The 21,144-nt window shown below is 40.5% G+C and overlaps 4 protein-coding genes across 4 annotated transcripts; 2 read left to right on the forward strand and 2 right to left on the reverse strand.

Annotated features, from left to right (window-relative positions):
• The first annotated feature begins 211 nt into the window (after positions 1–211).
• LOC131997751 (serine protease 1-like) lies at positions 212–1,087 on the forward strand. Its single transcript, XM_059369254.1, has 2 exons — positions 212–462; positions 529–1,087. The coding sequence occupies exons 1-2, from the start codon at positions 212–214 to the stop codon at positions 1,085–1,087; spliced, it is 810 nt and encodes a 269-aa protein (XP_059225237.1).
• Positions 1,088–4,387: 3,300 nt separating this feature from the next.
• Positions 4,388–5,312, reverse strand: LOC106092594 (serine protease 1). The gene has a single exon (XM_059370870.1). It carries the CDS (start codon positions 5,255–5,257, stop codon positions 4,430–4,432), a length of 828 nt encoding a protein of 275 aa, XP_059226853.1. The 5' UTR covers positions 5,258–5,312; the 3' UTR covers positions 4,388–4,429.
• A 4,651-nt stretch (positions 5,313–9,963) lies between these two features.
• Positions 9,964–13,879, reverse strand: LOC106092590 (serine protease 1). The gene is made up of 2 exons (XM_013259477.2): positions 13,333–13,879; positions 9,964–10,342 (listed from the first exon to the last, which is right to left on the reverse strand). Exons 1-2 carry the CDS (start codon positions 13,856–13,858, stop codon positions 10,035–10,037), a joined length of 834 nt encoding a protein of 277 aa, XP_013114931.2. The 5' UTR covers positions 13,859–13,879; the 3' UTR covers positions 9,964–10,034.
• Positions 13,880–18,539: 4,660 nt separating this feature from the next.
• LOC106092591 (methylosome subunit pICln) lies at positions 18,540–19,976 on the forward strand. Its single transcript, XM_013259478.2, has 3 exons — positions 18,540–18,732; positions 18,804–19,110; positions 19,449–19,976. Exons 1-3 carry the CDS (start codon positions 18,614–18,616, stop codon positions 19,656–19,658), a joined length of 636 nt encoding a protein of 211 aa, XP_013114932.2. The 5' UTR covers positions 18,540–18,613; the 3' UTR covers positions 19,659–19,976.
• The last annotated feature ends 1,168 nt before the right edge of the window (positions 19,977–21,144 follow it).

Consider the following 21,144-nt stretch of genomic DNA (forward strand, 5'->3'; position numbering starts at 1 on the left):
CACATTTTTGCCTGTAAGAATGGCTCGTTGACAACCATCTATTTGTGCTTAAAGATATGAAGTTGTGTAATGGCCTTTATAAGAAATCTCTCCACTTGTATTTGTATATCCAGTCATAGTTAATGGGAAATTTAATGATGGCATGAACCGAACTGGCCTATAAATATGGCTGCGTTATTATATACCATAATCATTTATTATATCAACTACCATGGATATATGGAGATTACTAGCTTTGGCTATCACCTTTGCTTCATCTGAAGTTATCCTTGCTCGCCACCACTTTGTACGTCCTCTATCAAGAATAAGGAATGTGGGAATTACAAATGGCCATGAGGCTGCAGAAGGCCAATTTCCCTATCAAGTGGGTTTGGCATTTTCAAATTCAAATTTGGGCTGGTGGTGTGGCGGTTCATTGATTGGCAATGCTTGGATTTTGACGGCAGCTCACTGTACCAGTGGGTAAGTTTTAGAGTTTTTCATAAGTGAAAGCCTATTTTAATGTTTTCCCATTTTTTCTCGGGTTAGTGCCTTTTCCGGAACAGCTTTTTTAGGCTCTACCAAACGCATCAATCCCAAGATTGTACGCACCTTCTCCAACAGCAGCATTTACCAACATCCAAGCTATGATTCGGTGTACTTGCAAAACGACATCTCACTGATAAAGATACCAGCAGTGGCTTTTAATACTCGCATCGAAAAAATTAAATTACCTGCCAACTCGTATTCAACCTATGCAGGCCAAAGAGCTTTTGCTTCTGGCTGGGGCTTTACCAGGGACTCCGATACATTTCCCAGCTCAAAATTACTCTATGCCTGCTTGGATGTTATCGAGAACAGCAAATGCGCCAAAACCTATGATAAATTTAACATAACGAAGAAAATTCTATGCACTGCCACAGGAAATGGCACGTCTATATGCAACAGAGACGGCGGCGGACCCTTGGTATTGGTTAACCGTAAAATTCTCATTGGTGTAGCATCCTTTATTCACACATCCGGATGTCAATCGGGCACTTCTGCAGGTTTCATGCGTGTTACCGAATATTTGGATTGGATCAAAAACATTTCGCGAATCTCCTACTAAGCGTATTCAGCAGGGCATTTGTAATATTGTGTTGCCCAAAAAGTAATTGCGGATTTTTTATATAGTCGGCGTTGACAAATTTTTTCACAGCTTGTGACTGTGTAATTGCATTCTTTCTTCTGTCAGCTATCAGCTGTTACTTTTAGCCTGCTTTAGAAAAATAGTGTAAAAAAAGTATATTTGATTAAAGTTCATTCTAAGTTTTATTAAAAATGCATTTACTTTCTTTTAAAAAATCCGCAATTACTTTTTGGGCAACCCAATATATTTAGAAGTAAGTTTTTGTACAGTTTATGATTTTTATAAAAATTTGGAATTTACAATGCAAATGTTTTTTTTAAACAATTAAGGCGTTAATTTTGGCCGGGCCGAACTTTGGATACCCACCACCTCGGGTATATATGTAAACCGCCTTTCATCGAAATCCGGTGAAAATTGCATACCTTATGCCCCATAGCAGTTATAATGTACTAATAAGTACAGTTGCTATATCTAAAAATAAACCGATCTGAACCATATACGACACGGATGTCGAAAAGCCTAACATAAGTCATTGTGTCAAATTTCAGTGAAATCGGATTATAAATGCGCCTTTTATGGGGCCAAGACTTTAAATCGAGATATCGGTCTACATGGCAGCTATATCCAAATATGAACCGATTTGGACCACGTTGCAGAAAAATGTCGAAGAGCCTAATACAAAGCACTGTCCCAAATTTTAGCAAAATCGTATAATAAATGTGGCTTTTATGAGCCTAAGACCCTAAATCGAGATATCGGTCTATATGGCAGCTATATCCAAATCTGAACCGATCTTGGCCAAATTGAAGAAGGATGTTGAAGGGCCTAACACAACTCACTGTCCCAAATTTCATCAAAATCGGATAATAAATGTGGCTTTTATGGGCCCATGACCTTAAATCGAGAGATCGGTCTATAAGGCAGCTATATCCAAATCTAGACCGATAGGGGCCAAATTGAAGAAGGATGTCGAAGGGCCTTCCACAACTCACCGTCCCATATTTCAGCAAAATCGGATAATTAATGTGGCTTTTATGGGCCTAAGACCCTAAATCGGAGGATCGGTCTATATGGCAGCTATATCCAAATCTGAACCGATCTGGGCCAAATTGACGAAGGATGTCGAAGGGTCTAACACAACTTACTGTCCCAAATTTCATCAAAATCGAATAATAAATGTGGCTTTTATGAGCCCAAGACCCTAAATCGGAGGATTGGTCTATATGGCAACTAATATAACCAAATCTGGATCGATCTGGGTTAAATGCTCATTAAATCCGGATTTGAAGCTCTCGTCAGCTGATTTTATAAAGATAAAACAGATGATCGAGCCATTAAATCCGGTTTTAAAGTGCAGTGGCGAGACGAAGGCCACCTTGGCGCAGAGATTAGTATGTCCGCCTATGACGCCGCACGCCTGGGTTCACATCCCGGCGTGAACATCAGAAATATTTTAAGGAGACACCCTTACTATTGCTGGCTACATTTTTGAGGTATCCTGTCATGTTACATCTTCTCTACCAAGTGGTGTCCCTATGCGACACGGCGTTCGGACTCGGCATAAAAATGGAGGTCCCTTATCATTGAGCATAAACATTAATCGGACTGCACTCATTGATATGAGAGAAGAATCCCCTGATTCTTAATGGAATGTTCATGGGAAATTTAGTAAGGCTCTGTGCGGTTTTTACTCCCGCAGGATTATGTTCGGTAGGCAGTGGGGCGTAACCCCCAAGATGATTTATTGGTCATCGTGAGACCAGTACTAAGAAGCACTAGTATGGTGGAAGGCCATGGAGAAGAGGACACGTACGAGGGAGTTCGAGAAGGTCCAGAGACAGGCCTGCGTCGGGATCACAGGTGCACTGAGATCCGCAGCGCAGGCATTCCTTGAAGCGATGCTGGATATGCAGCCCATTGAGGCCTATAGCCGGAACTGCGTCTCGCTTAGGCTGAGAGAGCTCCGCATGCTGAAGGAGGACAGTTGCGGCCACAGTTCGATTCTGGGTTTTAGCTATGCGGAGTGTAGACTGAGGAGGATCTCAGACTACCGGGGACCGACTGGGGTGAGGACATTCGGGATTCGTTTTCTTGGAAGGGATGAATGGAGAGCGAATAATTTACTTGAGGAGAATTAAACCTCGATCTACACCGATGGCTCGAAAATGGAGTCAGGGACTGGTTTATGGGTCTACTGTGACGCACCCAATATCGGTATACCTCTGAGACTGTCGGACGACGGTACGGTCTTTAAGGCAGAGGTCTGTGCCATTACAGAAGCCGCAAGAGAAATTCTGATAGGGGATTAACCGCCCTCAAAACTCAGGATCTGTGTGGACAGTATAGCGGTGCTCAAGGCCTTGGGGTCGGGGATGGTGCGATCGAGATGCGTGGCGGATGGTTTGGAGTCCCTGGATAGGCACCGGGTCGACGATTTGACATCGGTTCCTGAACATGAGGGCATTGCAGGAAATGAGAGGGCGGACGAGTGCGCCAGGATCGGTACATCTGGGCCGGGAGGACCGGCCACCGGTCTTGCCTACGTGCAATTTGTCGAGGTACTGAACACAGTAGATGACCAGAGCGGTGTCGGTCGCAAGATGAGACTCGGTGGATGGTTGCCGAACTGCAAAGGCGCTCTGTCCTGGCATTGACCGGAGTAGAACCTTTCCATAAAAGGTCGATGAATAACTTAACAGGGGTCATTACCGGGCCCCGTGCCATAGACCGCATCTCGGCGCGCATGGGAATACCGCACAATGACTTCAGCAGGAGTTGCCTCAATTAGGATAAGGAGGAGACTATCGAGTACTTGCTGTGTTCATGTCCAGGTCTGCAGAAATGTAGGCTCTCCTTTCTGGGGACCCGATTCTTGTGCGATCTGGACGAACTTGCGTACGTACCTCTGGTAGGTCTCCTGAGATTTTTTGACGAAACAGGATGGTTTCGACGGGGGTACCACAAGCTCCGGCGTAGGTACATCCTTGCCCGAGTGGGAATGGACATTTTTGCTTCTATTCTTGTAATACCTCTAGTCCGAGGTCTCACATCTTTTTTGTCTTCCCTTTTTTCTAGGGTACCACAATGCGCCAAACTGAACTCACCTATGGTAGGCATCCCACTCAATCTAACCTAAACCTATGACCTCAATCTAACCTCAAATGACAGACTTTTTACTAGTTTCTTCAATGCCATCCCACTGCGCACAGTGTAGACACGGGTTACCGTTAACTGATCGCCATAATATTTCAAAAATACGTTCTTAAAACAAAAACACCATTCTCGATTTAAATCCCAAATAATTTATTTATTTTTAATGTTTTAGTAAGAAATACCAGTAATACCCTTAACCCAATCCAAGTAGCTGGTGACGCGAACGAAACCGGCAGGAGCACCAGATTGGCAGCCAGCAGTAGAGACGAAGGAGGTAACACCAACCAAGATATTTTCGCTAACCAAGACCAAGGGGCCGCCAGAATCACCACTGCAGGTGGATGTACCCTTGGGGGTGGCAGTGCAAATAGTTTTATCGGTGATGGTCAAGCTGCCATAGGTGTTGGCACACACACTGTTGGTGATGACATCCATGTAGGCATATTGCAATTTGGAGGCAACAGCAGTGGCGGAATCAGAAGTCAAACCCCAGCCGGAGGCAACGGCTCTTTGGCCAGCATAGGTCGAGTAGGAGGAAGCCATAGCGGGAAGACGGACCTTTTGGATGTAGCTGGTGAAGGTCACAGAGGGGATCTTGATCAGGGAGATGTCGTTTCTCAAGAGGATCGAGTTGTAGCTGGCATGTTGATGGAAGTTGCCGCTGGATACGGTGTATTGAACCTTGGGGCTGGTGCGAATGGTGGCGCCCAAGTAGGCGGTAACACTGGAAGCACCGCTGGTGCAGTGAGCAGCAGTCAAAACCCATTCAGTACCAATCACGGAGCCACCGCACCACCAGCCACCGCTGGAGCTGGAGAAGCTTAGACCGACTTGGTAGGGGAATTGACCTTCAGCAGCATCTTGGCCGTTGGTAATGCGTCCTTCGCCGCTGATCACAGCGGGCAATTGACGGGGGTGGATGTAATTCTGCTCGGGCAGGATGGTTCCAGCCGAAACAGAGGCGACAGCCAAAGCGAGAATAACGAATAACTTCATGATGTCCAATACAGAACTCTGATGCCGCTTTCTTTCGTTACTCCCGTATTTATACCAATGGAAAAAGTATCTTTCTCCATTATCGCCCTAGTTCTGGCGAATCATTTAATTGATCTAGCCGCATGTCTGTCGCAGAATTATCGCACTAACGTCATAAATTTTGATAAAATCATAAATAGACAAACAAATTGAAACCTATATAAAAATATATTTTTATATCAAGTATGTACTTCACATCAGAGCGATAACCGATACGCAAAAATTCTTTAGCTACTGTAAAAAGTTATAAACAAAAGTAAAAAAAAAAACCCTTATTGGAAAGACACAACTGTGCATAGGTTTTTACAATTCAACTATTAACGGACTAATGGATTAGCGTGAAAGGTTTATGACAGTATGGTCATAGATGAAGTGGTAAAAAAATATTGGAATTTCATATAGTTTTCAAAAACACTCTCTAGAGTGTGGGAAGGGCGAAAATGTCCCGGCACAGGATGACTATGAGCAAGACAAATTAACCCAGGTAGTGTAGAACAAACAGCTGAGTACAATTTTTTCTCGCAGAGTGCATTATCTGTCAACGAGATTTCACAACATTCGGTTGTGTGTGTGCTTTATATTCACCATAGGACACACAAACAAAGAAAAATGACGCGAACTAATAACATACTCAAAATCAGAGCTCGACTAATCGTTGATTTTGACTAAAAGTCCACTCGTTTTTGTGTTATTGGCCAACTTATCCTACCTGTTACATTTGTGTTGACTATCGGATTTAAAAAGGTGCTCACACGCGAACAACTGTTAGCAGACGGCCAGTTTTGACATTATTAAGATGGCAGATGTTTGTTTGCATTCTCTTTGTTGTTATCTTCTTTCTCCCATATTCTCTGCTCATATACGCACACACAAATTTCTTTGCAAAAGTCGATCAGCTTGATGACAAGATGACGGATTGCATCATATGATTTGTGGTTGTTGTACAAATAGACCACCTTTAATTGTTTCGTCATGGTTGACTATGATCACCACACTAGTTGGAACTCCGAGCTCTGATTTGTGTGGTGTTCATCGTCATCCCGAAAAGCTCAGCATTTAAAAATTGCGGATAATGGAATACACAGAAGGTGTGATTTAATAAAACAACCCTAGAGAAGCAGTCGCGGACAATCAGCGGAATCGAGTGGAGAGTCTCAGCGAGAGGTCGGCCTGCTCTGGCTCATGTTAGATACTGGGGATTTTCTCGGCTAATCTTATCCCCTTCTATTACCGGTGATTATTAATGACTTTGTTGATAACGGTACAAGACGGATTTAAAAAGGTGGTCTCACGCAAACAGCTGTTAACAGCCGGCCAGGTTTGACGGTAGTAAGAAGTCAGATTTTTGTTTGCATTCTCTTTGCATTAAATTTGTATAGTTTTATTGATATTTGAATTATTCCATCAGGACATAATCACCAGGTAGTGCACCGTAAACAGCTGAGTACAATTTTTTTTTCGCGAAGTGCACTATCTGTCAACGAGGTTTGGTAGTGTGTGTAGGTCACAGCCTATACATAAAAAACAGCACTGGCAGAATCAACTGTTTTTGCAAAAGACGAGTTTTGCAAAAGATGTTTGTGTTTGTTGCTATTAGCATCGTTGAATACGTTGGAAAGTTCCTTATAAAAAAATAAGGAAGTAAGATTTGATTCGTTTTCTATTTCGCTTATGAAACAAGTCGTATTAAAGAGCCCTGTTCTAATTTAGATGTGTGCTTTACAAAGTATACATTAAGTACTTTACTTGAACTTGACTTGGAAAATTCCCACATTAAATATTCATAAATGAGACAAAGAAAGAGAGATAGACCCATTGATAAGTATACCGATCGACTCAGAATCACTTTCTGATTCGATTTAGCTATGTCCTTCTGTCCGTCCGTCTGTCTGTCCGTCTGTCCATGTTAATTTGTTTGCAACTACAGGTCGCAATTTTTCATCCGATCGTCTTAAAATTTGGTATGGGCTTGTTTTTTGGCCTAGAGACGAAGCCTATTAAAATTGGAAAAAAATCGGTTCAGATTTGGATATCGCTTCCATATATATGTTCGTCCGATTTGCAGTAATAATGCAATAAAATAGTCATTTGTTAACCGATTCCCTCAAAATTTGGCAGGAAGGATTTTCTTCTGGATCTCGATATTAAAAGTGAAGATTATAGAAATCGGTTCAGATTTGGATATAGCTCCCATATATATGTTCGCCCGATTTGCAGTAATAATTCAATAAAATGGTCATTTGTTAACCGATTCTCTCGAAATTTGGCAGAAAGGATTTTCTTATGACTCCCAATATAACTGGTGAATTGGGTTCGGATTTGGATAAAGCTCCCATATATATGTTCGTCCGATTTGCAGTAATACAGCAATAAAATGGTCATTTGTTAACCGATTCATCACGAAATTTTGCAAGAAGGATTTTTTTTATGACTCTCGATATTGCTGATGAATTTCATAGAAATCTGTTCAGATTTAGGTATAGCTGACATAAATATATATCGCCCGATTTTCACTCCTAGACCCACTGCCAGCGCATTTATTGACCAATCTTCCCAAAATGTGGTACAATGCTTTCCTCGACGAATTCCACAAATCCATAAAGTTTGATCGAAATCGGTTCAGATTTAGATATAGCTCCCATCTCCCGTCATTTGTCAACCGTAGTTACATTATTATTACATTTTGAACATATTTGCTTTTCTCGAAATTTGATAAAGTAATTTTAATAACCTATCTGAATACATCCGCCGAGGTCCTTCAAAATTGGTTCAGAATTAGATATAGTCCCACTTTTGTGTTTAAAGGGTAGGTGTAGGGTATTATAAAGTCGGCACCGCCCGACTTTTGCATTTCCTTACTGGTTTTTTACTTTTTTTATACCCTCCACCATAATTTCGTCATTCCGTTTTTAACACCTCGAAATATGCGTCTAAGACCCCATAAAGTATTGGGTTGCCCAATAAGTAATTGCGGATTTTTTATATAGTCGGCGTTGACATATTTTTCACAGCTTGTGACTCTGTAATTGCATTCTTTCTTCTGTCAGTTATCAGCTGTTACTTTTAGCTTGCTTTAGAAAAAAAGTGTAAAAAAGTATATTTGATTAAAGTTCATTCTAAGTTTTATTAAAAATGCATTTACTTTCTTTTAAAAAATCCGCAATTACTTTTTGGGCAACCCAATATACATTATTGATCGCCATGACATTTTAAGTCAATCTAGCCCTGTCCGTCCGTGTGCCGAAAACACGCTATCTTTCGAAGGAATAAAGCTAGGCGCTTGAAATTTTGCACAAATATTTCTTATTAGTGTTGGGATTGTAAATGGGCCAAACCGGTTCATGTTTTGATATTGCTAGGGGCGCATTTCTCATCCGATTTGGCCTAAATTTAGCATGAGGTGTTTTGTTATGACTTCCAACATCTGCGCGAAGTATGATTGAAATCGGTTCAGAACCTGATATAGCTGCCATTTATAACAATCTTGGATCTTGACTTCTTGAGCTAATAGAGGGCGCAATTCTTATCCGATTTGGCTGCAATTTTGCATGAAGTGTTTTGTTATGACTTCCAACATCTGCGCGAAGAATGCTTGAAATCGGTCCATAACATGATATAGCTGCCGTATAAACCGATCTTGGGTCTTGACTTCTTGAGCCATTAGAGGGTGCAACTCTCTTCCGATTTGGCTGCAATTTAGCATGAATTGTTTTGGTATCACTTTCAATAACTGTGCTGAGTATGCTTCAAATCGGTCCATAACCTAATATAGCTGCCATATAAACCGATCTTGGATCTTGACTTCTTGAGCCACTAGCGGGCGCAATTCTCATTCGATTTGGCTGAAATTTAGCATGAAGTATTTTGTTAAGACTTCTAACAACTGCGATAAATATGGATCAATTCGGTACATAACCTGAAGTAGCTGGCATATAAACCGATCTGGGATCTTGATTCTTAAGTCTCTAGAGGGTGCAATTTTTATCCGACACTTATGTTTGATTTTTCAATATTCGTGTCCAATTTGGTCTTATTCGATCTATAGCCTCATACAGCTCCCATACAAACCGATCTCCCGATTATGCTTCTTGAGGCCCTACAAGGCTCAATTCTTAAACGAATGGACTGAAATATAACCCAATGACTTCTACTATGGTCTTCAACATTCAATTCTCTTATGGTCCAAATCGGACTATAACTTGATATATCTCCAATAGCATAACAATTCTTATCCATTATTTTTTATTTGCCTAAAAAGAGATACCGCGCAAAGAACTCGACAAATGCGACCCATGGTGGAGGGTATATAAGATTCGGCCTGACCGAACTTAGCACGCTCTAACTTGTTATATTTATGATAAAATTTTCTTCACATGTATTAAACAAAGTTTCATAAACATAAGAACATCATAAACGATCAAATAATCGATAAATGTTCCTTTCATTAAGAATTTTCATAATATTTTAGATTTTTTCATAAATATAATAAAACTTTTCATAATATTTATGAAACCCGATCATTACATTTATGAAGGAAAATTCTCTTTGTGCAGGATTTCAAAGACCACGTTGTTTTCGACCAAAAATTGCTTCTTTTTGTGCCTTTAAATGGATATTAGCCCTGGAATCTGATAAATACATGTGGGACGAAGAGTTGGTCAGTTTAATCAGGATTTTTTTTATATTTTATTATTTTTTATTCTATTCATTCATTTTATACTCTAAACACTTATATCCATTATTGCTCATAAGCAATGCCAGTATTGGCCTTGATCCACTCCAAGTAGCGGGTGACACGCACAAAGCCAGCAGGAGCTCCAGATTGACAACCGGCCGATGAAACGAAGGAGGTAATACCAATCAATAGATTATTGTGGACCGTTACCAAAGGACCACCAGAATCACCTTGGCAGGTTGATTTACCATCGGGTGTGTAGACACAGATAGTATTGGCGGTAACTACAGATGTGCCATAGATACCGGCACATACGCTATTGCTCATGACCTGGAAAACCACAAAATTCAAATCTGCGGCAACCGAAGAAACTGTAAAAGAAGAGAAAAAAAGATATACACATTGATATAATCGATAATAGCTTTAAATTATTATGGATAATATGCCCATCGACGTCAAAAAGTTATCCATTTCATATTGATAGACATATTAATTACCTGAACCCCATATAGTCGAGGACAAGACAAGAGAATCCTTGAAGATCTTCAAACCGTTTAAGTCACTCGGACCTGATGGAATATTTCCGGTGTTGCTACAGAAAGAGGTAGACTATCTGGCGTCTCATCTGGCCAATATTTTCACAGCGTTGCTAGGACTTGCATATACTCCGAAAACCTGGCAGGAGGCAAGAATGGTTTTTATACCCAAGTTATGTGAGACCAAAGGCCTACAGACCCATAAGCCTTATGTCTTCTCTACTTAAAACGTATTGTGGACACCATGATAAAGAGTAGGACATCCAACGAACTGCTCAAATACAAACAGCATGCCTATGTCAAGGGAAGGTCGGTGGAGACTGCCCTGCACGAGGTTGTGCATAAAATAGAAGAATCCTTCGATGCCAAAACGTACACCCTGGCCGTATGCATTGACATCGAGGGGGCCTTTAGCAATGTGCGACACACTGATCCAATTCTTAGACCAGTACCGGGGGGACCCGGGCCATAGAGACTGGATAAACCATATGCTAAGGAACAGGTGGATAAATAGTGTGTCACATGGCATAAATATAAGGGAGAAAAGGGCACAAGGCACGCCACAGGGGGGGCATATTATCACCACTCCTATAGGTGACCACCATATATGACCTATTACGGATGCTGACTAAGGAGGGATTTTGAATTTGTTATAATACTTCTAAAGGGCAAGGCTACGAACAAGCTATGCAGAAGGGCCGAAGGGGTCTTGCATATGGTATATGACTGGACTAGATCCAGAGGTCCAAATGTTAACCCAGAGAAAACTGAAATATACCTGTTCACGAGGAAGACGAAGGTGGGCCAATGTAACGCACCACGTTTCCCCAATAACACGATTTCAATATCTGACAAGGGCAAGGTCTTAGGTGTGATCTTGGACAGGAAACTGAATTGGAAGTGTCACATTCAGGAGCGTACTGAGAAGGCTCACAGATGTTGGGCACAATGTAGAAGGGCCGTAGGCTCGAAATGGGGCCTGTATCCGAGCATAGTCCACTGGCTCTACCGGAGCGTGATTAGACCAATATTTACTACGCCTTAGTAGTTTGGTGGACAGCTATGGAGAAAAAGTGCAACATAAGGACCATACAACAGGTTCAGACAACATGTTCAGAGAACATTGACATCAGATTCGGGCTTTACTTCCAAAGACCTTTCATTTGAGTCCACATATTACTTTGGTCGTAAATTTGTCTTCTTTGGGAGATGTTCTCGGGGTGGGGCGCCCACCCTAGGTACCCCATCCGAAATTTGGATACCAAATTTTTCTTGGTAAAATGCAAATTTTGCAAACTTCTCACATATCAATGAGTTCAGTCTGATTCAAATTTTAAGCTCAATGATGAGGGGCCTCCTTTTTATAGCCGAGTCCGAAAGACGTGTCGATGCGACACCTCTTTGGAGAGAAGTTTTACATGGCATAGTACCTCACAAATGTTGCCAGCATTAGGAGGGGAAAACTACCGTTGAAAATTTTTTTCTGTTGGTCTCGCCAGGTTTCGAACCCGGGCGAGCCAGCGTCGTAGGCGACATGCTAACCTCTGCGCTGCGGTGGCCTTTTGTTGGTAGGTTACTATAAGGGAGCACACAAAATTTCGCTTAAATCGCACGACCCATCTCTGAGATCCGGCGTTTCTGAAAATTAGGGTAGGACCCTCGCCCATCAGATATCAAAAAATTTAGTACCCACGGGATTATTATACACCATCAGTGAAAATTTCAAGAAAATCGGTTCAGCCGTTTCTGAGTCTATGAGCAACTCACAAACAAACGAACCTACAAACAAACACAAATTGATTTTTATACCCTCCACCATAGTTTGGGGTATACTAGTTTCGTCATTCTGTTTGTATATATATATATTCTTGATCGTCATGTCGATCTAGCCATGCCCGTCCGTCTGTCCATCCGTCCGTCCGTCTGTCGGTCGAAAGCACGTTAACTTTTAAAGGAGTAAAGCTAAGCGCTTCAAATTTTCCACAAATACTTTTTATTTGCGTAGATCGGTTGGGATTGTAAATGAGTCCAAGTTTTAATATAGCTGCCATATAAACCGATCTTGGGTCTTGACTTTATGAGCTTCTAGAGGGCGCAATTCTCGTTCGATTAGCCTGAAATTTTGCACATGATGTTTTGGTATCACTTCCACCAACTGCGCAAAGTATGGTTCAAATCGGTCCATGTTTTGATATAGCTGCCATATAAACCGATCTTGGGTCTTGACTTCTTGAGCCTCTAGAGAGCGCAATTCTCATCCTATTTGACTGAAATTTTGCACGTGATGTTTTGGTTTTATTTGTAACAACTGTACAAAGTATGGCGTAAATCGGTACATAACCTGATATAGCTGCCATATAAACCGATCTGGAATTTTGACATCTTCAGCTTTTAGAGGGCACAATTCTCGTTTGATTTGACTGAAATTTTGCACGTGGTGTTTTGGTATCACTTCCAACAACTGTACTAAGTATGGTTCCAATCGGTCTATGTTTTGATATAGCTGCCATATAAACCGATCTTGGGTCTTGACTTCATGAGCCTCTAGAGGGCGCAATTCTCATTTCACCACAGTATATCACCGTATTTGACAAATAATGTATGACAAAATTTCGATTTTGTATTAAAAATCCGCACTCTACAGACAAATTGACATCGATATTCACAAAACTTAATGTAGCGCTGAAAAAATTTTTCCTTTACAGGTCTGTCATTAAGTTTTGTGAATAAGGCCGCAAGTGATTTTAGTTAAAAGTACATATTTCCAATATTCTAAACTTCTTATCTAGGCATTGTAGATTTAGCTTTAATATTTTTCTACTTACCATCGGAAGTACGACCCCAGCCCGAGGCAATGGCATAATCTCCAGCATATGTGGAGTGAGAGGAAGAGATAGCTGGCAATCTAACCGGTTGTATTGAACTGCTGAAGGCAACTGTTGGTATTTTGATCAACGAAATATCATTGGACAGATACTGTGCATTGTAACCACTGTGCTGACGAATGTTCGATGCTTCCACCGTAAAGCTGACTTTGGGATTAGTGCGTTCAGTGCTGCCCAAATAGACGATGACACGCATTGCACCATTTGTACAGTGAGCAGCGGTCAGCACCCAATTTTCCCCAATCAAAGATCCTCCACACCAACTCGAAGAGATGATACTCTTTTGCAAAGTCAATCCCACTTGATAGGGGAATTGGTCTTCAACAGCTGGCTCGCCATTGGTTATGCGTCCCGTGTGAATATTCCTGAATTGCAGATCCAACAATGGCACTGCATCATTCACCCTAGGAGGTAAAGACCAAGCATAGGCCAACACGTTAAAAAGTATGAACCAACAAAACTTCATATCTGTATTAAGGGTTTTTTTTTTACTAAATACCATTTTCGCCAGTCTGCTGTTTTTATACAATTCAAGTTCGAAATTTTTGATTTGTTGAATTATTTAAAATCAACAAATACGGAATACAATGCAATCTTGTTCGTGGTAAGTGTTCCATAGATAAGATAATAGTCTGTTGGTATAATCATGTATAGAATGCCTATTTATTTACTTTTTAATATTGGCCATTCTTTGTTTTGACATTTACCACATGTAATACCACCTACCATAGGCAAATTAGGGGACGATGAACAGTTGAACAACCCAGTTATTATAGCCTCCACTATAGGATGGGGGTATACTAATTTCGTCATTCTGTTTGTAACACCTAGAAATATGTGTCTGAGACCCCATAAAGTACATATATTCTTGATCGTCATGTCATTTTAAGTCCATCTAGCCATGTCCGTCCGTCAGTCTGTCTGTCCATAGCACGCTAACTTTTGAAGGAGTAAAGCCAGCCGCTTGAAATTTTACACAAATACTTTTTATTAGTGTAGGGCGGTTGGGATTGCAAATGGGCCAAATCGGTCCATGTATAGCTGCCATATAAAACGATCTTGGGTCTTGACTTCTTGAGCCTCTGGAGGGCGCAATTCTCTTTCGATTTGACTGAAATTTTGCACGTAGTGTTTTGGTATCACATCCAACAACCGTATTAAGTACGATTCAAATCGGTTTATAATCTGGCATAGCTGTCATATAAACCGATCTTGGATCTTGACTTCTTAAGCCGCTAGAGGGCGCAATTATCGTCCGATTTATCTGAAGTCTTGCACGTAGTGTTTTGGTACCACTTCCTACAACTGTGCTAAGTATGATTCAAGTCGGTTCATAATCTGGTATAGCTGTCATATAAACCGATTTTGAAAGCACGCTAACTTTCGAAGGAATAAAGCTAGCCACTTGAAATTTTTGCACAAATACATTTTATTAGTGTAGGTCGGTTGGGATTGTAAATGGGCCAAATCGGTCCATGTTTTAAAAAAAAATTTAATTCACTCAAGGATAGCTGCGATAGAGGTATCCATTAGGCGGTCGCTGGTTGAAGCTGCTTCTGTAGGGGAAAAAAAGCCTCGTTATAGGAAGTGATGCTAATGCACATCACCACATATGGGGAAGTTCGGATGTCAACGAAAGGCGTGAGCTGCTTATTGAATATATGGGTTGCCCAAAAAGTAGTTGCGGATTTTTTAAAAGAAAGTAAATACATTTAAATAAATGCATTAATAAAACTTAGAATGAACTTTAATCAAATATACTTTTTTTTACATTTTTTTTCTAAAGCAAGCTAAAAGTAACAGCTGATAACTGACAGAAGAAAGAATGCAATTAAAGAGTCTCAAGCTGTGAAAAAATTTGTCAACGCAGACTATATGAAAAATCCGCAATTACTTTTTGGGTAACCCAATATTATAAGTTGCAATCTGGCGATTTGTAATAAAGGGGATAAACCGGCCTTTATTACCAGGAACAGGCAGGAGGTACTAGATATTACCATTGTATCGGAAGATATAAGTGGAAGAATATGCTACTGGGAAGTGTTGGATGAACCCAGCTTCTCTAAACATCGTTATATTAGTTTTAGCCTTGGAGAAAATACTGGCGTAGTGGTCCTTCGGCTAAACAGAAGAAAGGCGGATTGAGATAAATTTCTGCACCACTATCCCTTCTAGACTAGAAAAGGAAGTGGAAACTACGAAAGATATAGACATAGTGGTCAAGTGGATCACGAAGGCCCTGAGGGACTCGCTTGTGTCAGCATGCCCTAGTACCAAGCCAAGGGGCAAACAGAGCTGGTTGGTCTAAGGAAGGACTGCAGAAAACTCTTCAACAGCGTAAAAGCCACAAGAGCACCACACGATTAGAACATCTATAAGGCTGAGCTATGAAAATATAAGGACAAGCTTAGAAAGGCTGAAAACAAATCCTGTGTAGAATTCTGCAGCTCGGTGAAGGATACATCTGAGGCCTCCAGGCTAAGGAAGATTCTGTCCTCGAGACCTATTACGGTGGGGTATATCCAGAAGTCAGAGAATGTATGACAATTTCTAGTGAGGAAACACTAGAACTACTCGTTGGTACACATTTCCCGGGGAATTCTCCAACGGACAACGTGGTGCCAGAAGAGGTTGTCACTGATATCCATTCGTCGGAGGCCATTAGGGAAATTGTGCCTGAGCCGAAAATCCTCTGGGCCATAGGAGTTTCGACTCCTTTAAATCGCCAGGCCCTGATGATGTATCACCGTTTGAATTACAAGCTACGTCTGATAGACTGGTTCCCTGGCTTAGGGAGATATACTCTGCTTGTATCAGAATGTCATATATACCTGTGGGATGGAGGGACACGAAGATCATTTTCATTCCGAAAGCAGGAAAACCCTACCACAGGAAGTCGAAAGATTTTCGTACTATTAGTCTGTCATCCTTTAAGCCGAAGACTCTTGAGAGGTTGATAGAAACATATCATAAGGCAAGGATCACTGGAGATCGCCTGTTGGGGCAGCATTACGGCAGGCTTGGGATCTGTGGATCTTAAAGATGGGTCAGCAGAGGAACACCTCAAGAAGATGTACTGTTTCCTCTACTTTTTAATATAGCCATTAACGATATTTTATTGTCTCTCGGAGAAAAGGGAGTAAAAGTGGTCGCGTATGCTGATGACGTGGCAATTGCAGTAAGGGGAAAGTGGGGTACCGAAAGTGGTCTAGGTATAAATCCGTGCAAGACAGAAGTAGTTCTTTTCAGCAGAAGATACAAGTTGCCTACAGTGAAACCTGTTTCCTTGGGTGGAGAGAATGTTTTATTTACATAAAGTGCAAAATATCTGGCTGTTTTGCTGGACAGGAAATTGAACTTCGAATCCAACATTTTGGAAAGGGCAAGAAAGGCCACTCTTGCCCTCTACACCTGCAAGAGAGCCATTGGCAAAAGTTGGGGATTTAGACCGCGTGCCATGCATTGGGTATATACAGCAGTTGTCAGACCTATTATGCTATATGGTGTTGTGGTCTGGTGGACGGCGCTTCAAAAGTCCACTACCGATTAGAACTACGATATCCGTGGTAACAGAAGTTACATAGACTTCTATACGGATGGTTCCAAACTAAATCACCAGGTGGGCTTTGGGCTGTACTCTAAACATTTAGAACTGATCATATCGAAGAGGTTACCCGACCACTGCAGTGTGTATCTGCAGAGATCCTTGCAATTAAGGAAGTGGTGAAATGGCTAAGATATAATGTCATTACGACGATTGGCATAAATATCTTCTCAGACAACCAGGCAGCTATTAAATCCCTGGAGAACGTATTTCTGAACACAAAAACTGCCCTCGACTGTCACAGATCTCTCAACGAGATGGCTGAAATGTTCAAAATTCACCTGTTCTGGGTGCCGGGCCACAGAGATATCCCAGGGAATTCTAAAGCAGACGAGCTTGCGAGACTAGGAACTACCTTACACTGCATTCTGCGGGTATGCCTCTAGCGACATGTAAGGTAAGTTTTCAGGACCAGGCCTGAAGGGCAACGAATGATAGATGGTCTCAAAGAGGGGGCTGTGAGCATTCCAAAACTATGTGGCCTCATCTAGACTTGAAGAGGTCTTCTGCTTTGCTGTCATTGGCTAGAACAGACGTCTCAATCATTGTATCCGTCATGACAGGTCACTGTCTAATTGGAAAACATGCTGACAGACTGAAGGTTGCCAGCAACGACTTTAGCAGAAGCTGTAGGGAGAAGAGACTATAGAACACCTTCTAGCAGTTAGAAGGAGTTGCACTTTAGGTTCTCATTTCTTTGAGAACCTGTCTGATTTAGCGGATGTGAACATTCGCAAGTTACTGGGCTTTTTAAAGCGATCTGGATGGTTCAACGGTAGGAACTAGTAGGTACCTTCCTTCTTCTGTTCCTGTGGTATCACAATGGACGAAAACGTCTAAGTGAGTCTGATGGCAGACTGACACTTAAACCTAACCTAACCTAAAAGGTGGTCTCACGCACGCCAAGATGGATAGTGTCGTGAGTGTGTTTTTTTTTTTTTTGTAAAAACTCCGTTATGCCGTCCGTTATTTTTTTAAACGCTGCAGGCATGGCGAAACAATTAAAGGTGGTATCATTTGTACAATAATCACAAATCATATGGTGCAATCCGCCATCTTGTCATTAAACTGATGAACATTTTGCCAACACACACAAATAAATTTGTGTGCGTGTGCGTACATGAGCAGGGAATATGGAAGAAAGTTTTTATATAATATTCGTAATCTACTCTGAAGGAGTTCTGGGGTTCGATACCCATATTGTCCCGATAAGTCCACTTTTGATTTTGGATGGCGTTTTTGGGATATTTTACTTTTCTAAAAAAAAGCTCCATCTCGAGTTATTTTTGGTATTTTTCCCTGTAAAGATCACTTTAGTAACTATTGCAACCATAGCTAAAAAAAGTTAAAGCACTCGGCGGCAAAACTCGACTTGAAACTAAATCCATTTCCATTTTTATAATATTTGATGATGTTTATTTATTTTTCATTATTTTTTACTCTTTTCTAATTTTCTTGATTTTTTAGCTTTAACTTTTTTAAACAGTAAAAGTCGACTTCGTCTTTTCGATTTTCTTACACAAAAAGTCGATTAATCGATAAGTCGAAAGTCTTTGTTTACTGTGAAATTTGTGTTTTTAATTTTTGCACGTGAATTGAATAAAGGACGAGACAACAATGGTTATTATTGGGCAAGTACATCCTCCAAATGAAGGAATTGTCTTCACCACCGACAATGTTCAATTAAAAGTTGACCAACAAACTGTTGGGAAGGGAAATGTCTATATAAGCCAAAGGTAGAAACAGAGTAATCGGATAATTGTTGGAGAACATCATTTTATTTTTTGTTTTTTATACATGTACATAGTTCCCTTATGTGGAAACCCAACAACAATGGGCTGCAAGGAATTTCAATATTTTGGAAGCGTATTAGTGTGCATGGCATAACAAATGCTCCCACAAAGGCCATATATTTGGTAATTGATCGTCAATTTAAATGGCCAAATACCGATAGTCAAAATGCCGGCAATGGCAATGGTCACGCGGCTGAAGCTAATGGAGATGGAGACAACAGTGATTCGGATGAGGAGGTTTTTCAAGATGCCGAAGAGGATCAAATTACCGAATGCTGGCTTTTGCCAGAAGACACCAATGTGGTGGATACAATGTATCAGGTAGGGGAGGTGAAAATATTCGAAAAAGTTACCCTTTATTCCGGCTGTAGTCGATTGTAAAATTTGGCAAAACAAAAAATCGTTATCAAAGTTATTGGTACTCCCAAGTACATGATGCCTGACCATTTAGGGAGTATGGAATAAGCTTTGACATTTGTTATTTTCTACAAAAAGTTTCTATTGCCAAACAATCGAATGGAAATATACCAATATGTTATATCCTGCCACGAAATATGAATCGATTACAACTGCGGTATATTTTCGCCTTCGACAGCCGGCATAAAGGGAATTAATTTGGCATTTAGTGGTTATAACATTAACTTGCTTTCATGTTTAAGGCCATGACCGAATGCCAGTCATTGCATCCTGACTCAGAGGATAGTATATCCGAAGACAGTGATCTAATGGAGGATGATGAAAATGCCGACTTCGATGATGCTGATGAATATATACATAACTTTAATGGCAGTGGCGAAGTTGATTCAGCTCGAGCAAATATGAATAATTTGTCCTTAGACGATGATCGCTTTGCTGACGCTGATGAATAAATTCTATAGTAGTCGATTTCTCGAATTTCAAGTGGGAATTTTGTGTATGCTGGTTATTTAATAGCAAAAGCGCACACTCACCCAGAGATGACTGTTATTCATTTCATCACTATTGAAAAAGCATTTTTAATAACAAAAATTAATTTATAAGAAAAATTTATTTATAATTATCACTTTTTAATGGTCCCTTTCATGGTCATTTGATAAAAAAAAAAAAACAGACTGAGGTCTAACAAATCTAAAGATAATTTATATGGTAGCGCCTCAAACGGGCACTCAAAATAAAGTCCATTTTTTATGAACAAAAAAAAATACAAATTGACAAAAAGTGTTCGTTTCATCGGAGCTAACCGTTTTTGCCAAAAACAGGATTATATTCACCTTTCAGAAATTTGTTTAAACCCTAATTTAAACAATGTAAGCTTTTGAGCCTCCTAGTGAAATCATCTATTGGTGGACTTCTTATCCAATTTGAAATGATTTACAGAAGCAATTTTTAACAATGTAAGCTATTTAATGGCAGTAATGGCTAGTACTATGTTCGATTTTAGCGAAAATTTTTCATGATTGCATTTTTTAGATAATAGATTTTGAAGCAAATAAACTTGCTGCTTTCATTCGGTATGATATTTCCCCATAACTTATGAAACAATTTTAATAAAAATATTATGTTATAATTGAGATTTTTGAAGTTTTTCAAAAAAGCAATCACGAAAAACATGTGTTTTCAACTGTGAAAAACTAACATTCTACCAGCCATAACAGGCAAACATGGTCCGCAATACAAAAGAAACATTGTTGTTGTAGCCACACATACATGTGGTGGTGGCGATCCTCGTCAAGCTCCTGTAGGTGATCAAGCTCGTTCCGGTCCAAAGGACCAATCGCCGCAAGAACAGGGTTGCCATTGGTTATTTAAAGATGCCAATAACTCGCCTCATCATATCGAGGATCATAGGCACTCCGTATTTGTGCAAGATCCGGTGCCGCCCAACCTCTCACTGAGATTCTCCGCTCGATACTGCTGGTTGTCCGTGACAGCCGTTGCAACTACTCCGTATGGAGAATTCTAATATCCGCAACCTGTGGACGCGAAAAAATGCACTATAAAAAGAATTTTCAAGTTGCAAACATCCACTTTCAATAGCAATGGACAGAGAGCAAGGAATAGAACGTTGTTGTTGCATTGCTAAAACGATTTTCATATAATGGTTGGTACTATGTTCGCTTTTCGCTAACATTTTTCGTGATTACTTTCTTAAGATAATAGATTTTGAACAAAAAAATTCCTGATTTCATTTTGTAAGTCATTCCCCATAGTTTAATAGCAATTTTTAATAAAAATATTATGGTCAAGACATATTAACCAAGGTAGTGTAAAGCAAACAGCTGAGCAAAATTTTATCTCAAAAGGTGCGCTATCTGTCAACGTGTTTCGGTTGTGTGTTATCTTATAGTTATGAACCATACACTCACACGAACAGCT

Source organism: Stomoxys calcitrans, chromosome 1, assembly GCF_963082655.1.
Source record: "Stomoxys calcitrans chromosome 1, idStoCalc2.1, whole genome shotgun sequence".
Classification (NCBI taxonomy): domain Eukaryota; kingdom Metazoa; phylum Arthropoda; class Insecta; order Diptera; family Muscidae; genus Stomoxys; species Stomoxys calcitrans.

Bases quoted from the DNA above. Each gene is read 5' to 3' on its own strand.
- LOC106092591 (XM_013259478.2), top strand. From the start codon at position 18,614: ATGGTTATTATTGGGCAAGTACATCCTCCAAATGAAGGAATTGTCTTC. The intron at 18,733-18,803 runs GTAGAAACAGAG...ACATGTACATAG, and splicing joins AATGTCTATATAAGCCAAAG to TTCCCTTATGTGGAAACCCA. The intron at 19,111-19,448 runs GTAGGGGAGGTG...TTCATGTTTAAG, and splicing joins TGGTGGATACAATGTATCAG to GCCATGACCGAATGCCAGTC.
- LOC106092590 (XM_013259477.2), bottom strand. From the start codon at position 13,858: ATGAAGTTTTGTTGGTTCATACTTTTTAACGTGTTGGCCTATGCTTGG. The intron at 10,343-13,332 runs GTAAGTAGAAAA...CTTCTTTTACAG, and splicing joins CTGGGGTCGTACTTCCGATG to TTTCTTCGGTTGCCGCAGAT.
- LOC106092594 (XM_059370870.1), bottom strand. From the start codon at position 5,257: ATGAAGTTATTCGTTATTCTCGCTTTGGCTGTCGCCTCTGTTTCGGCT.
- LOC131997751 (XM_059369254.1), top strand. From the start codon at position 212: ATGGATATATGGAGATTACTAGCTTTGGCTATCACCTTTGCTTCATCT. The intron at 463-528 runs GTAAGTTTTAGA...TTCTCGGGTTAG, and splicing joins GCAGCTCACTGTACCAGTGG to TGCCTTTTCCGGAACAGCTT.